The sequence below is a fragment of the Mustela lutreola genome, chromosome 5 (assembly GCF_030435805.1).
Source record: "Mustela lutreola isolate mMusLut2 chromosome 5, mMusLut2.pri, whole genome shotgun sequence".
NCBI lineage: Eukaryota > Metazoa > Chordata > Mammalia > Carnivora > Mustelidae > Mustela > Mustela lutreola.
The window spans coordinates 86,234,480-86,250,306 of NC_081294.1; the positions used below are offsets into that span (position 1 = coordinate 86,234,480).

Sequence of the window (15,827 nt, forward strand, 5' to 3'; positions counted from 1 at the left end):
GAAAAAAATAAAACAAGATGAAACCAGAGAGGGAGACAAACCATAAGAGACTCTTAATGCATAGAAAATAAACTGGGTGTTGCTGGAGGGGTGGTGGGTGTGGGTATGGGGTAGTTGGGTGATAGGCATTAAGGGGAACACTTGATGGAATGAGCACTGGATTTTCTATGCAACTGATGAAACACTGAAAACATTGAAATTATATGGTTTTTTTTTTTTTTAAAGATTTTATTTATTTATTTGAGAGAGATTTATTGAGAGAGATCACAAGCAGGCAGAGAGGCAGGCAGAGAGAGAGGAGGAAGCAGGCTCCCTGCTGAGCAGAGAGCCCGATGCGGGGCTCGATCCGAGGACTCGGAGCTCATGACCTGAGCCGAAGGCAGCGGCCCAACCTACTGAGCCACCCAGGCACCCCTGAAATTATATGTTAATTAATTGGATTTAAATTAAAAAAAAGAAAACCCACACACAAAAAATTAAAAGTTTGTAGAAGTTTCCAGAGAAACCATGTAGGCCTGAAAATTTCTTTTTCTGGGAATTTAAAAATTTTGAATATACTAAAAAAAAAAAAAAAAAATTTGAATATACTTTCCTTAATGGTTATAAGGGGAATTCAAATAGTCTATTTCCTACTGGATGAATTGTGGTGGTTTTATCTTTTTTGAGAAAATCATCCATTTCATCAACATAGTCAAAGTTATGTGTATAGAGTTTTTTTTGTTGTAGTTCCTTTTTATTGGTGAGATGTCCTCAGGGTCTGTAGTGGTATCTTTGGTTTCACTCCTAATAGTGGCAGTTTGTGACTTCTTTCATTTTCTGTCAGTATTGCTAGAATTTTGTCAATGTTACTGATTTTTTTCAAAGAATCAGTTCCTTGCTTCATTCATTTTCTTTATTGCTTTCTGTTTTCAATTCCATTGATTTCTATTCTTTATTATTTCTTTCCTTGGGTTTATTTTGTTCTTTTTCTACGTTCTTTGGGTAAGAACTTAGATTATTGACTGATACCTTTCCTCTTTTATAAAGAATGTATTTAGTGCTTTCCTTCAGTATTGCTTTAGCTGTGCCCCACAAATTTTAAGATGTCATATGTTCATTTCCTCTCAAAGGCGGTACAAGCTAGGATTGAACCCAAAGAGTCTGGGTTTTACATGATCACACAAGTGGAATTCAACATTTGTTTCTCCTCATTTTTCATTTCTAGCTCCAAAGCAGATGTATTAGTAAGTCTGACTTAAAAACAAGCAAACAAAAAACTCTAAAACTACTATGGATAATTAGGGACAACTACTCACTTTACAAAACATTTTATATACATTTAAAGACATTTTGCTGTCATGATAAGGAACTCCCAAGCTCTTCTTGGGCAGGTACACTGACTAAAAATCATTATTGAGTTTCTGCAAGTAATAGAACAGAAGAAAACTATGACAGAACTTCTGTTACAGTCCCATAGGTCCCTGATTTTTTTTTTTTTTTAAGGCCTATTTTCTTTCAGTTGTTTAGACTGGCTTATTTCTCATTTCTGTCGTACTATTTTCAAGTTCATTGATCCTTTCCTCTGCTTCCTCATTATGCTGCTGAGCTTTACTATTGAATTTTAAATTGTGATTATTTTTAGTTTTAAAATTTTTTATTTGTTTTTTTATATCTGTTATTTCTTTGTTAAGGGTTCCTATTTTTTCTTTTGTTTCAAGCACATTTTTAATTGCTCATTGAAGCATTTCTTTTTACATGGCCTTTTCAAAATCTGTCAGATAATTCTTTATTTTTTTAAGATTTTATTTATTTATTTGAGAGAGACAGTGAAAGAGAGCACGAGAGGTGAGAAGGTCAGAGTGAGAAGCAGACTCCCCGTGGAGCTGGGAGCCCGATGCGGGACTTGATTCTAGGACCCCAGGATTGTGACCTGAGCTAGAGGCAGTTGCTTAACCAACTGAGCCACCTTGTCAAGCAAGGCGCCTTGTCAGATAATCCTAACATCTGTTATCTCAGTATTGGTATCTATCGATTGTGTTTTTCAGTCAGTTTAAGGTGCTCCTGTTTATTGATATGACAAATGATTTTCTGTTGAAACCTGGATGTTTGGGGTATTGTGTTGAGTTGCCTAATCCTATTTAAACCCTCTATTTTAGCTGGCTTTCTCTGACATTGCTCTGCAAGGGAAGTAAGGGTGTGTGTGTGTGCCACCTCATCATTGCCAGGTCATATTAAAAGTCCAGGTTCCCTACTTTACTACCATTGACATCTGAGGGAGAAGAATCTTCATTACTAGGTGGTGGTAAAAATACTAATTCTCAAAACAGCTTCCTCTGACACCACCCTGCCAGGTAGGGGGAGGGAGGCTCAGTAGCTGGGGTGGAGGTTCAAGATCTCTACTTGGTCTTTGCTGAAATGACAGGACTAAAGTGACAAGTTTTTGTTTGCTTGTTTGTGTTTGTGTGATACTTGGTTGGAGTAAACTCATTACTGTCTAAAAGTTCTCTGTCTTGCTTTGTGGTCCCTTTCCTGGTTCTTTGGTTAGAGAGCAGGCTTTTGTTTGTGGGGTTTGGGGTGTTTTTTTTTTTTTTTTTTTGGTCTGTGATTATTAGCCTTTCTGGGCTGTTGGATTCTTCAACTCAAAGTATGGGACATAAGAGGCGAAAAAGAAAACCAAGGAAACTTAACACCATGTCATTCCTTGGGTCCCATGGTCCTAGCCAGTCTGTCATTTTCTTTCCACTCTCTAGAGTGTTCTTACGTTTATATTATATACAACATCTAAGATTTTTAGTTATATTTAGCAGTAGGAATAGAATAAAAGTACGTCTACTCCCATTTTCTAAAAAGCAAATTTTTGCTTTCTGGCTTCAGTAGTCACACTTTCCCAACATCCAGTGCTACCAAAAATAGCCCTCTTTCCATACTCCCTTTTTAACTACTGGGCCTTTCTACTTCAGTTATTTATACAAAGAAGTTGAAAGTAAACCCAAACCAAATGGCTTCATTATATAAGGTGATATAAAAGAATTGGTAGATTTGTGTCCAAGAGCATTATTTAAAGAACTACTAAAGGACCTTCAGCCATAGACTCCTTGTCCCTCCAGTATCAGTGGTCTGTCATATATAATTTTATTAACATTGCTCACTCTGAAGGCCTTCTGGAAACAATAGGACAGAACATTCTGCAGGATTAAAAATGCATAAATAGCTCACCTTCACTGTCACAGCATTCTAGGATGGAAGGGTCTTCCCGAATTACTGAAGTCAGAGCATTGACATCTCCATTAGAAGCTGCCTGATAAACCATGGTCAGGTCGACTTCTTCAGATGAGTCACCTTCATGAATCAAACAGAGATACACTTAGTGTGTGTACCAAACTCACTGAAAGAATAACACCCACAACATCGCCCATACAAGTGATTCATGAAAACTTCTCTGATGAATCCAGGCAGGATGCTGAGTCATCCTCCTCACAAGCACCCTCAGTGCTTCTGAAGAAAGGTGGACCCCTGTGGGCCATGTTGTAACATCACCATACACAGAGAAGGAGTTTGAGGGATTAGATGTCCTCTGAGATTTTACGATTCTCTGTAGGCCTTCAGGCTACTCAAAATCAGGCCAGAGTGGAAAAAGGGACCCTTATTTTGGTTCTAGGTTTCCCTCTTTGATCTGAAACATGTTAAACTTTTCCTTTCAATGACTCCGTTTACCCAACTCTGATAGAGATACTGCATTCTCTATTTCCTGTTCTCCTGATGTACTCTCTATCCCTTCCCACTCTGCTGTGTACCCCGGGGGGCTGACACTGTATCACCCGGGCCCCCTTACTCTCTGGCTTGCCCACAGAAGACACCAGCTGGAGACTGATGGGGAGAAGATAGAGAGGTAAGGAATTCCTTTCTGCCTTCTCCTGGTGTAGTGTCTAACAGTAGCTGCTTCTCTTCCACCAGGAGTTTCTTCCTCCCCAGAACCAGCTCTTTCTGGGTTCCCTTTGAAACCCTTCTCTCCACCCTGCTTCATCTCTGTATGTAGTCCCTTTACAAAACTAGTTGGGATTTCATGATACGCTGTTTCCAGAAGGACCAGACCTATATGCAACTCCTTGGAATTTGGTAGTCACCTGTATTATACCTTTGAACCAACTAATGGTACTGCCAAAGATGACAACAGAACTTCAGGCCAGGTGATGCCAGGGGAGCACTGAAGGGCTGGGAGGCAAGCTCTGCTCATGTGGAGACCCCTAGGGAGGCACTGTGCAGAGCCCCTCTGCTTCTACAGTTTCTTCCACACACAGCCATTATTCAGAGAAAATACATTTGTGCATACAGAGTTTTCAAAATCACGTTTTTCTGTGAATGTGGACATTACACCAGAAATACTTCACAGTTCTAATCAGTAGTTGGCAGTAATCCTAACCTGTTGGCTGGGTTTCTCTGCCCCAGTACTTCTGGGAAGTCATTGGTGATTTTTTAACTAGTTGACCTGTCCCAGGAGGAGCTTGTTATTGAAAATGGTTCACTTATGACAACAGGCTGCTTTGTAAAGTGAGTAGTTGCTCCCTAATTTATCCACAGTAAATTTGTTGTTGGTATGGGTGTTTTAAAAGCAGACTCATATGCACTTTTGCCTGGGGGCTGGAAGTAGGAGGTGAGAGATATCAATGTCACATGCCCCTTCTGTGGTAAGTGTGAGGACTCTGGAGCCATACAACTTGGGTTCAAGTTCTGATTTATACTAACTAGGTCTGTGAATTTGAAAATGACCCTCTCTGTTTCTTTGCTTCTAAAATGGAAATGATGAATGCTGCGTGGGTGGCTCAGTTGGTTAAGGGTCTGCCTTTGGCTCAGGTCATGATCCCAGGGTCCCAAGACTGAGCCCCATGGTTGGCTTCCCTGCTCAGCGGGGAGTCTGCCTCTGTTCTCCTTTTGCCCCTTTCCCTCACTCATGCTCTCTCTCTCCAATAAATAAAATCTTTAAAAAACTAATAATAAAATGGAGATGATGATGATGACAACCACTTATGTCTGTGTCTATGTGTTTACCCCAGAGATTGTTCCATGGGGCCTAATGCAGCAGCTTTCAGATATTTGAAGATTTTTTTAAATTAAAAATTGTGGTGAAATATATATAACAGAAAATTTATCATTTCAACCCTTTAAAAATATATAGTTCAGGGGAATTAGGTACATTCCTATTATTGAGTAATCCTCACCATAAATCATTTTCAGAACTTTTTTCATCTTCAGGACTCAAAGTCTGTATCCATTAAATAGTAATTCTCCATTCATCCCTCCTACAGCCCCTGGAAACCACCATGCCACTTTCAGTCTTTATGAATTTGACAACTCTAAGGAATCATTTAAGTGAAATTAACAGTGTTTGTGCTTTTGCAACTGGCTTCTTTTACTCAGCATAATGTCCTAAGGTTCATCTATGTTGTATCATGTTTCATAATAGCCTCCTTTTTCAAGGTTGAATAATAGTCTATTGTATGTTTAGACTACATGGTTTATCTACTCATCCATCAATAGATGCTTGGGCTGTTTCCACCTTTTGGCAATTTTGAATGATGCTGTCATGAGCACAGGATTCAAATACCTCTTTGAGACCCTGCTTTCAATTCTTTGGCATAAACTTCAAAGTGGAATTGCGGGAACATATGCTAATATATATATTTTATATATATATATATATATATATATATAAATATATTTTTTTAAAGAACTACCATAATGTTTCCTCAGTGGCTGCACCATTTTATATTCCTGCCAACAGCACACAAGGGTTCAAATATCCCCATGTCCTTACATGGAGATATTTACACTTGGTATTTCCTGTTATTGTTTTATGTGTGTGGGTGTTTTAATAATAGGTAGTCAATAGGTGTGAAGTGATATCTCATGGTATTGATTAGCATGGCCCAATGATTACTCATGTTGAGTATCTTTTCATGTATTTGTTGGCTCTTTGTAAATCTCTGAAGAAATGTTTCCTTATGTCCTTTATCCATTTTTAATCAGGTTGTTGAATTTCTGGTGTTAAGTTACAGAAATTCTTAATATATTCTGGATATTAATGCCTTATCAGATATATGATTTACACATATTTTTTCCCATTCTGTGGGTTGCCTTTTCATTCTGCTGATCATGTCCTTTGATGTCCAAAAGTTTTTAACTCTGATGTAGCTCAATTTGGCTATTTCTTCTTTTGTTGTTTGCTGTTTTGTCATCATACCCAAGAAATCATTGTCAAATTCAAATTTAGTGTCAAAAAGCTTTTCTCCTATGTTTTCCTCTAAGAGCTTTATAGTTTTAGATCTTATGTTTAGATCCTTGATCCATCTTGAGTTAATTATTATATATGGTGTTAAGGTAAGGGTCTGATTTTTAGTCTTTTACACATGGCTATCCAGTTGTTCCAGCACTGTTCCTTCCCATTGAATGGTCACAGCACCCTTGTTGAAAATCAGTTAATTTAAATGAATGGGATTATTTCTAGATTCACAGTTCTGTTCCATGGATCTATATGTCTATCTTTGTGCCAGTATTATAGAGTTTTGATTACCATAAGTTTGTAGTATATTCTGAAATCTGGAAGTCTTGAGAACTCCAACTTTTTCATATGTAAGATTGTTTTGGCTATTTGGGGCTCCTTGAGATTCCATTTGGATTTTAGGGTGGATTCTTCTATTTTGCAAAAACAAAATTTTTTTCGACAGAAGGTTACAAAACCATTTATATGCAGAAGATCTACATAAACAATATATAAATTCTTCCTTCTCTTCTTTCCTCTTTCCTTATCTATTATCCATTTTTCTGTCTAGTATCATTGGAATTTAGACGGCAATTACATTGAATCTGTAGGTTTCTTTGGGTAGCACTGACATCTCGATATTATCTTCTAATCCATGAAACAAGGATGTCTTCCTATTTATCAGTGTCTTCTTTAATTTCCTTCAGCAATATTTTATAGTTTTTAGTGTATAAATCTTTAGCCTCCTTGGCTAAGTTTATTCATAAATTTTTTTTTTTGATGCTGCTTGTAAATAGAATTGTTTTTCAAAGAACTTTTTAAACAATTTTATGGTTAAATTGTTTTGTGGAACTCCGGCAGTTAGAAATAGCAGTGAGTGAGAGTGACAGAGAAAGGGTATTTTAAGTGTTAAGGCACTATAAAAATATTCTGGGTCAGGGTGCCTGGGTGGCTCAGTTGTTAAGCATCTGCCTTTAGCTCAGGTCATGATCCCAGGGTCCTGGTATTAAGCCCCGCATCGGGCTCCCTGCTTGGTGTGAAACCTGCCTCTTCCTCTCTGCTTGCTTGTGTTCCCTCTTTAAAAAAAAAAAAAAAGAAAAAGAAAAAAGAAAGAAAAATATTCTGGGTCACTTAAGAGGTAGTGAGTTTCCTGACATTGAAGGTGGTCAATCTTGGGTAGATGGCCACTAAGGAAATGTATTATAAAAGGAATTCACACAGCAGGAGGCACAGCATAAAGGGACAGGAAGATGTGTGAGGCAGAACAGAATTTCCTTCAGAGTTCCTTCTAACCCTGAACTATCATACTAAACAATGGAGCATTAAAAAATAGGAAGTGAAGGGGCTTCCACAGAGGATGGGTAGACACAGCTAATTTAAGTTGAAGACAATGCAAATAATTAGGTATAAATTTAAGACTATACAAAGAATTGGAAATGAGGAAGTGTGATGTAGAAATGACATGTACAAAGAGAAGGATGAATGATGGTCCCTAAAGAATCTAAAACAAACAAGAAAAATTTTTTCTACCGCAGGTCATGAAACCAAAGGTCACAAAACAGAAAACAGAAGGATTAAGTAAACAAACAATATATGCATTCTTCCTCTCATTCCTGCTTTTCTTATCTATCTCTGTATATATCTATCATCTATTTTTCTATCCAGTATTATATGACCACCATCTAGAGCATGTTTTGAATGGCTCTAGCCTCTCTAATTGTGTGAAAGTAAAACAGGTAGACTTATGTGTGGGTACATAAAGAGAAATTGCAGAATTCACCAAGGGGGGAGAGGCTGAAAGTAGAAAATGGAAAAGAGACAAAGAAGTAGGAAGAAAGAATCATGTGAATAGATGTAAATCATGTTTTATAAAATGTTATCTATGTATAGGTATAAATAGGAAATAAGACTGGAAGGACATGCATTAAAAAGTCAATAGAGATCATCTCTTAGATGTTCTTTAGAACTTTCTATATTTTCCAAGTTTTCTATACTGTGTTTATATTTTTAAAAATCATCAAATTAAACCAAGTTTTTTTCTTAAATGCTGAGGAAAGTGTCTTACAAGCTTTATACTGATGTGCTACTACTAAAAGGATAAACAAAGCTTAGTGTGTCTGTAACTGAGAAAACAAGTCCTGGATATTTGACCAAGTTCTGAAAAAGAAAAATATATATATATTTTTCTAATTCTGACCTTTATAAATTCCCTAGATTAAACAAACAGGTACATATATTAAGTTTTTGTTAGGTTTTACCTAAAATTTGGAAGGACAGACACTCTTGCAACCATCTATTTCCCTCATTTTTCATGGTTAAAAACCCTAAAAGTTTTCTGGATGTGCCATAAATTATGTACCTAATCCCAAGTGCCTCGCTCTTTAATAGTGGAATTTTAGACATAATGACAGGCTTTTAGAAATGTTTGAGATTAGAGGAACTTCCTCAGAATTTCTCAAATTTTACACAAATGTAAGCCTCTTTTCTAAAGCTTCACACAGTAGTTCTGCCCTTGAGTTATTGCGGAGCTGCTTGGGAAAGTCATTGCCTACAGCAATAACTGGCCTATTTTATTGAAATTTACCCAGAGGTCAGCTTGACACTTGTTCTGCTTAAGCTGTGACTATTTTGTGGAAGAGTTCGATCAATGTAAGGATAGATTGGGTATTGCAGTTTCAAGAGTCCCGACCAGAATGGTCTTGAGGGGGCTTTCTTTAGTTCACACTATTCTGAGGCTCCTTGGGTGGCTGAACCCACTCTAGAATCACCCTAAGTCCAGATTCATTTTGGCTGACTTTGTAGATCTTCGTTAGACTTTTTCTCACAGAGGAACTGATTGCCTGTGAAGAGCTGAAGTTTAATGATTCATCCATTTACTTGACATCTACCCTAGGCTACCCTAGAAATTGTGGGGACAAATGTTGCAGAGTCTCCGTCTTTAAGAAAGACATGCCCTAGTGGGGAGAAGAGTGTGTAAATGACAACTGAGATATAGCAGGGATATGGAAGGACAGAGGAAGAATCACTTAAATGAATAGTTCCCTGGGCATTCCCTTGATTCAGATCCCTCTCTCCTCCTGCAGGATTATCCTGGATGTTTCAGGGACAGTAGAGAAACTCCATTTCAGGGGTTGTATGGAATGACCTATCCATAAGGTGGTGAGGCCCTTCCACTTTTAGGGAGGATACCAAGCCTACACTGTACCCTGATGGCTCCATTGGCGATGAAGAGTCCCTGTGGGCCTTGACCTGTCCCTGAACCAGGATGGTACGTACCAGTTCTGCTGGAGAGAATTAAAAGCCAGTCTGGAAATCTCTAACAGTGAAGAAACAAGTTTGAGATCATTGATACAGTTGGGTGGCATTGAAACAAAAGTAGTTTCATATGACGCACTATATATATCATGTGACACATTGCATACATACTCAGAGGCAATGTAGGAAAACACTCAGAGCATAGACCCAACCTCCAGAGTTTGTTTGAATCCTGGCATTGCCACTTACTTGCGAGCTGTGGGATCTTAGGGGAGTTGCTTAACTTCTCTATTCCTATTCTTCAATTGTCAAAGGGGATAAGAATAATAACTACCTTATAGCTCTGTTTTGAGAGCTAAATGAGTTAATCCATGCAAGGTGCTTCAAGCAATGCCTGCACAGAGTGAGTATTCAAACCATGTCAGTTATTATGAATATTACTTCTCTGACATAGATAGGGCTCTCTGTCTTCTTTGCCCTTAATGAGACCCTTTGCATTGCTGAGCAGGCTGCAGAGATCTTGTGAGCTGAAACATTTTGTTATTTCTCCTGTTTTCTCCTCCAGTTCCTCAGGGTATATTGGCTGAGGCTTTAAGAGTATTTTATAAAGTGCCAGTCATATGCAAGGAGGAAAAAGAGTCTCTTTCTAATATTTTTAAAGAGAAAAACAGCTCCAAGCTTTCTGTATATACCAGCTCAGAGAGCAAGTACTCAAAGGAACTTTCATGCCCTGGGAATGGAAAAGGGGATTTCATTCTCTGGGGAGGAAGTCTTGCAATAATATCTCAAGGGCAAATACCTGGCCACAATCAGACCTTTCTTAATAACTGGATTTGTGATGTGGCACATGTTGTGTTTCTTTGAATCTCAGCATCACTGTGTCCCTCGGGCTGCTGCTTCTGACCTGTGAATGCCATTCCACAGTTGGCATCTCTACTGAACCTGGGGTGGTAGTGGGATGAGGGGTGAGGGGGGGCTGGGAAAATGAAACTTGCTATTTTAAGAAGCATGTCTGTGTTGAACTTCAGTAATGTTGCCTCTCTAGAATGTATTTTCATGGGAAGAACTTCATTTTAATAATACTAATTCTTAAAATGTTAGATCTCAATCTTCAATGCATAGGGCATTGAGGATATGTACAATGAATGGCTCAATTGAGTGTTTTAGCCTGCATATTCAGTGGGTTTTCTCGCCTACTGGAGGTCTTGTGGAAATCTCCTTGATGTTTATTGTGTCTTTAAGTTCTTTGGCAATTAGGCAGGTATAAATTTTAAATGAATTTTGTAAAGGACTGTACTAGCCTCGCTGGTCTTTGGAAATTGCCAAACAAGTCAAGTACTGTTATTTGAACCACCCTTCCTCCAATCTCCCTGACTTTCTTCTGGACCAAATATATCACTCCACCTACTTCTTTCACTTCCAAGAATTGACAGATTTTCCACATTAAGTATATGCCATTTTAACTGGGAAGAATAGGTGAAGAGGCAGAGTTTGTTAGCTAGGAGAAGACATGACAACCTCAAGGCCATGGGACAAAAAGTTCTCAGGATAAGGACAGTGGCTTCTTGCCTGTGGCTGCTGATCAATTACTGAATGCTACATCTGAAAGTATATACTTGATACTATATGTTGGCTAACAGAATTTAAATAAAAATAAAGAATAAAAATAGTTACCAAAACAAATGAACAGTAGCAAAGAAACCATGGCAGGAAGTCTGCCACAATTCCATTTCAATTTCTTCAGGCATCTTTAGAAACACATGAGACTGCTGTTAGGAAACTTAATGTCAATCGGTGGCTATGGACAGAGAGCAAATATGGACATTTCGAAGATCAGAACAATTTTAAAGAAAAAGGTAAGAAAGGTAAGAGATCGGTGTCCAATCTGGGAATGGATTACTGATGAAGAGGGAGGAAGAAGAGTCAAGACAACAAGACATCCATGGAAGGCCAGCTGACAGAATGTCTGCAACAGGGCTTCAGGAGCAATGCAAAGCTAAGGGATTAGAATACAGTGAAGAACTTGGAAAAAATGAGTAAAATTTCCTAAGATCCCGTGTGAGTTAGGCTCAATAGTGAGGGCATTTCGTTGCTTATTTATTAAGTGAATCTCTGGGTCTCCCCTCGCTCCCAAATCCCCTTCCATAATAAGGGGCCAGGTCAAGCGTGAAGTTAAGCGGATCTAACAACTTGTTTACCAGAGCCTCCATCGAAATGGAGGCAGGCCTAATAGCTGGAGTGGGATCTATAACTTTTTAGCTGCTAAATTGTACGTAATGTGTATGTGTTCCTGGGGAATGATCAGTATAGGAAGATGGGTGGTCTCTATTGATCTGAGGGTATAGAGCTATTTTAATATTGTAAGAATCGATGACAGTTCTGAGCATAGTGCTGGAATTACACATACCTATTTGTTTTTTACAAAAATAAGATCATGCTGTACATACAATTCTTATTTTTGCCCCCTTTCACTTAATATATGATCATAAATGTCTTCTCATGTCACAAGGTGAGATTTTAAGATGTTGTTTATAAAATGGGGCAAAGGAGTCCATTGACTGAGCTTAACACAACGAACTAGATCATTTTCTTATTACAGGACATTTAAATGTTTTCTCTTTTTTTGAAGAATCATAAGTTTTGGGGCCACTCCAAATAAAGCTATAATATTCTTGCTTATATGTCGTTTCCCCCATCTTTGACTATTTCCTCTGGGCATATTCCTAGAAGTAAACATGGGAGTAAGTGCATTCGAGTCTGTCAAATTGGGCCTCCAGAAAAGTTAAACCAACGTACCCTCCCCAAGCCGGGCCTGAGAGCACATACTTCATCTTTCTTAATGACACTGTACATTATTTTTTTAATTAATGTTGATGTGAAAGAAGGAAAACAGTATGTAATTATCAATGGTTCTTCTGTTCCCGGAGAGAAAAGTTGTTCCATCTGTTGATGGCCATTTATGAATTATTTATTGGTGTCCTTACATTTTACTATTTCAGGGCATTTATCATTATCGAGTTGATTTTAAATACCTTTATATATAGTAAGGACACCAGTTTTTCACCTGTTACCTATGCTGCGGTTATTTCCCCTGTTTGCTACTCAAGTTTTCAAGTGTTTTGCTGGTTTTTGAAAAATACATCTTCAAAATTTATGGATACTGCCTTTACAAAATTTACTGCACTGCTTTTATGATTAGAGAGGTCAGGATTTGTGGAACCTTAAGCCTAAGGTCCTAACTTACATGTTAATATTGAACTATAATTAATACAGAATTTCTAAACTAGATTTTTGTATGCTACAATTTTTTCTCAAATAACCAATTAGTGGATAATTGGTCCCTTTCCTTGCTGTTTGTGGAGGCAACCTTATCATAAACTAAATCATTATTAACTCCCCACAAGAGGCTCTTCCTACCTCCTGTTCCCTTAAACTGTGGCTTGGCAAGCAGAAGCCCTGACCTGCCCTCTCTGTAGTGGTACACACATGAACTTGGGGACAGAGCCAAAGTGCACCTCAGGCACATTCCATAGAGTCTTGTGGTTAGTCCACAGTCAAGGTTCTGAGCTTTTTTTGGGTTTCCAGCAGAGTTCTGAATTCTGAATTTTTGGTAGCATATTAGAAGGAATTAAAAAACTTGGAACAACCCCAAAGTTAGCAAAAACTATGGTAACAGTCACTTTTACAGGACAACAGTGTCTACCAGTCACTGTGATAGTATCCACTCTTACTGTGCTCTTCATGTCTCTGTCACTGTCTGAAAAGGAGTCATAAGGATGGTTAACAGTTTCATGTTTTTTATGCACCAGGCACTGTACTAAACCCTTTCTGTAAATCAGTTCATTTAATTTTCACCTCATGAAGTAGGTACTACAAATTAGCCCCATTTTACTGATGGGGAAACTGAGGCATAGCGCAGGAAAGTGACTTACTCAAAGTCACATAGGTAGTAAGTACGTGGTGTAACTCAGAAGAGGCTGCAGGCTGTCAGGCCTCAGATTCTACCCTCTGACCCAGGTGCACTATTGTGTATAACTGCCTTTTCTCTCAGGAGGCAAAGCTCTCACATATGAATGTGAATTTGTGACCTTTCTTTTGTGCTGGATGGTCATTCTACGTTCCATTCTCTCAACAGAGCTTTTGCCCTGCTCTCCTCTCTGGGGCACCAGCTGCGTGGTTCAGCATTCTGCCTGACAGACATCACTGTCCTGGAGTTTAAACTCATTTGTACAAAAATAAAATTCACATGTTAACTGAAAATTGGAAATGTATCTATTAAGAGTCAGTTGTACACCAGGGAGAGGGTTAAAGTTAGTAGAAATAGCATAAAGATTCTAAAGTGAGGTTGACTGAATTCTTTAAGTTAAGATAAAAATCAAATGACCAAAGAACAAATAATTCCCAAACTGAAGCACTGAAAAAGAGAAATTTTGCTAATTGCTTATTTTTAAAAAAAGATTTTCCTTTAGAATAATCTCTACATCCAAGATGGGGCTTGAACTCACAACCCCAGGATTAAGAGCTCGATGCTCTACCAACTGAGCCAGCCAGGCACCTCCTCAAATTTATTTTCTAAGGCAGCAAAACTGATAACACACACACAAACACACAGGGAGGCACCTACAGAAGAATTCAGTTTATGAGCACAGAAGTCTAAGTTTTAAATTAAATTTTACCAGATAAAATTCAGTTGGATATTGAAAGTTTATAATTTATAAGTCATTTATAAATTATCATTTATCAAATACTTTATCATTTATAAAGATGTTTGTAATGAGGGAGCAGAAGGCCAGCTGAAGACAAAGCATAAGCTAACACCCTGCAACCTCCCCCATCCCCCGACTCTTTGGTGGGACAGGTGTGACATTCTTCCTGGGATCTCCCAACTACCTCAATGTTAATACCTTGCTCGAGTGGAAAATAATGGCAAGGCCTCCAGTATCTCCTCAGTATCTTGTTTGTCAGTCCCTGGTCCTCTTTAGCATATGAAAGTTCTTTTGAAACCTCCCTTTCCCTTACTTCCCCTAACTCGCAAGTATGTAATCTCCACTCCTCAGGACCCTAGTGCAGCAGTTCTTTCTGCCTACGGGTGCCTGCCAAGCTTTAATAAAACCACCATTTTGCACCAAAGACATCTGAAGAATTTTTTTCTTGGTCCTAGGCTCTGGACCTCACCCCACCTAACCTCACGTATACTCCAAAACTACATCATTTTGATTTCTTGATGTCTATTAATAAAATACATCACAGCACCAGAACAAAGGGGAAATACATGACAATTTGAGTTAAGAATCTAAAAAAGCTTTTACAGCTAAAAGCTTACATTCTAAGTATGGCTAAGTGAATTTATTTCTAATCAGTTCCAAATATCATATTTAATAGTAAAACAATAGAGAAGAAGACAAATGTAATCTAATACAGTAAGTATGAAACAAAAAAAAAGATACAATGATCACAAAGGGAGAGCAAAATTATCATAGTTTTAATAATAGCTAACTTTATGGATGACTCATGTTCCAAGTACTGTCCCAGCAGTATCATTTGAATTAGGCTGTTTATTTGCTTCAACAATTTTATGAAGTAGGTGGTATCTTTATCCCAATTTATAGATAAGGATATTGAAGCATGGAGAAGTTTAGTAATTTCCCCATAGTTGTACAGCCCTTAAGTGGCAAAACAGGTTTTGAAAACAGTCCGCCACATTTCATCCTGTACATAAGGATGGCACAAGAGAATTAATGACGAAACTATTAGAGGTAATAATAATAACTGATTAAATTAGCAGATTTTAAAATCAATATAAAACTAGATAGTTCTTTGTAATAAATAATATAAGCAGGAAAATCAGTCCTCCTTACACAGAAAATAACTCATTATAATGAAAATATGAAATGCCCAGGAATAAATATTTAAAATCTAATTGAGGAAAACTACAGAATTTTGTTGAGCCATATAACAGAAGAGTTTAATTGATGGAGATATATGCCATATTCCCAGAAAGGGCAAACAAAATAGGATGATAAATTTTAATTAGTATTACAGATTCATTTGTAAGTTTAATGTCATTTCAATAAAAGTTACAATAGTTTTCTGGGGGATCAGGGTCAGTAAAATGATACTACTTTTAATTTGTAAGAACAAATGGATAACTTTATGCTTTAAAGATTTATTTATTTATTTATCTGACAGACAGATATCTCAAGTAGGCAGAGAGGCAGGCAGAGAGAGAGAGAGAGAGGATGGGAAGCAGGCTCCCCGCTGAGTAGAGAGCTGGATGCAGATGCGGGGCTCAATCCCAGGACCCTGAGATCATGACCTGAGCCAAAGGCAGAGGCTT

The 15,827-nt window shown here is 37.9% G+C and overlaps 1 protein-coding gene across 7 annotated transcripts in view; it reads right to left on the reverse strand.

Annotated features, from left to right (window-relative positions):
• Nucleotides 1–15,827, reverse strand: part of ANKRD55 (ankyrin repeat domain 55) — a 402,288-nt gene that overhangs the window by 63,510 nt on the left and 322,951 nt on the right. For all 7 annotated transcript variants that reach the window (XM_059175015.1, XM_059175020.1, XM_059175017.1 and 4 more), the window contains one exon: nt 3,196–3,318. In XM_059175015.1, the coding sequence (XP_059030998.1) occupies nt 3,196–3,318 (123 nt within the window). The remainder of the gene's footprint in view (nt 1–3,195; nt 3,319–15,827) is intronic.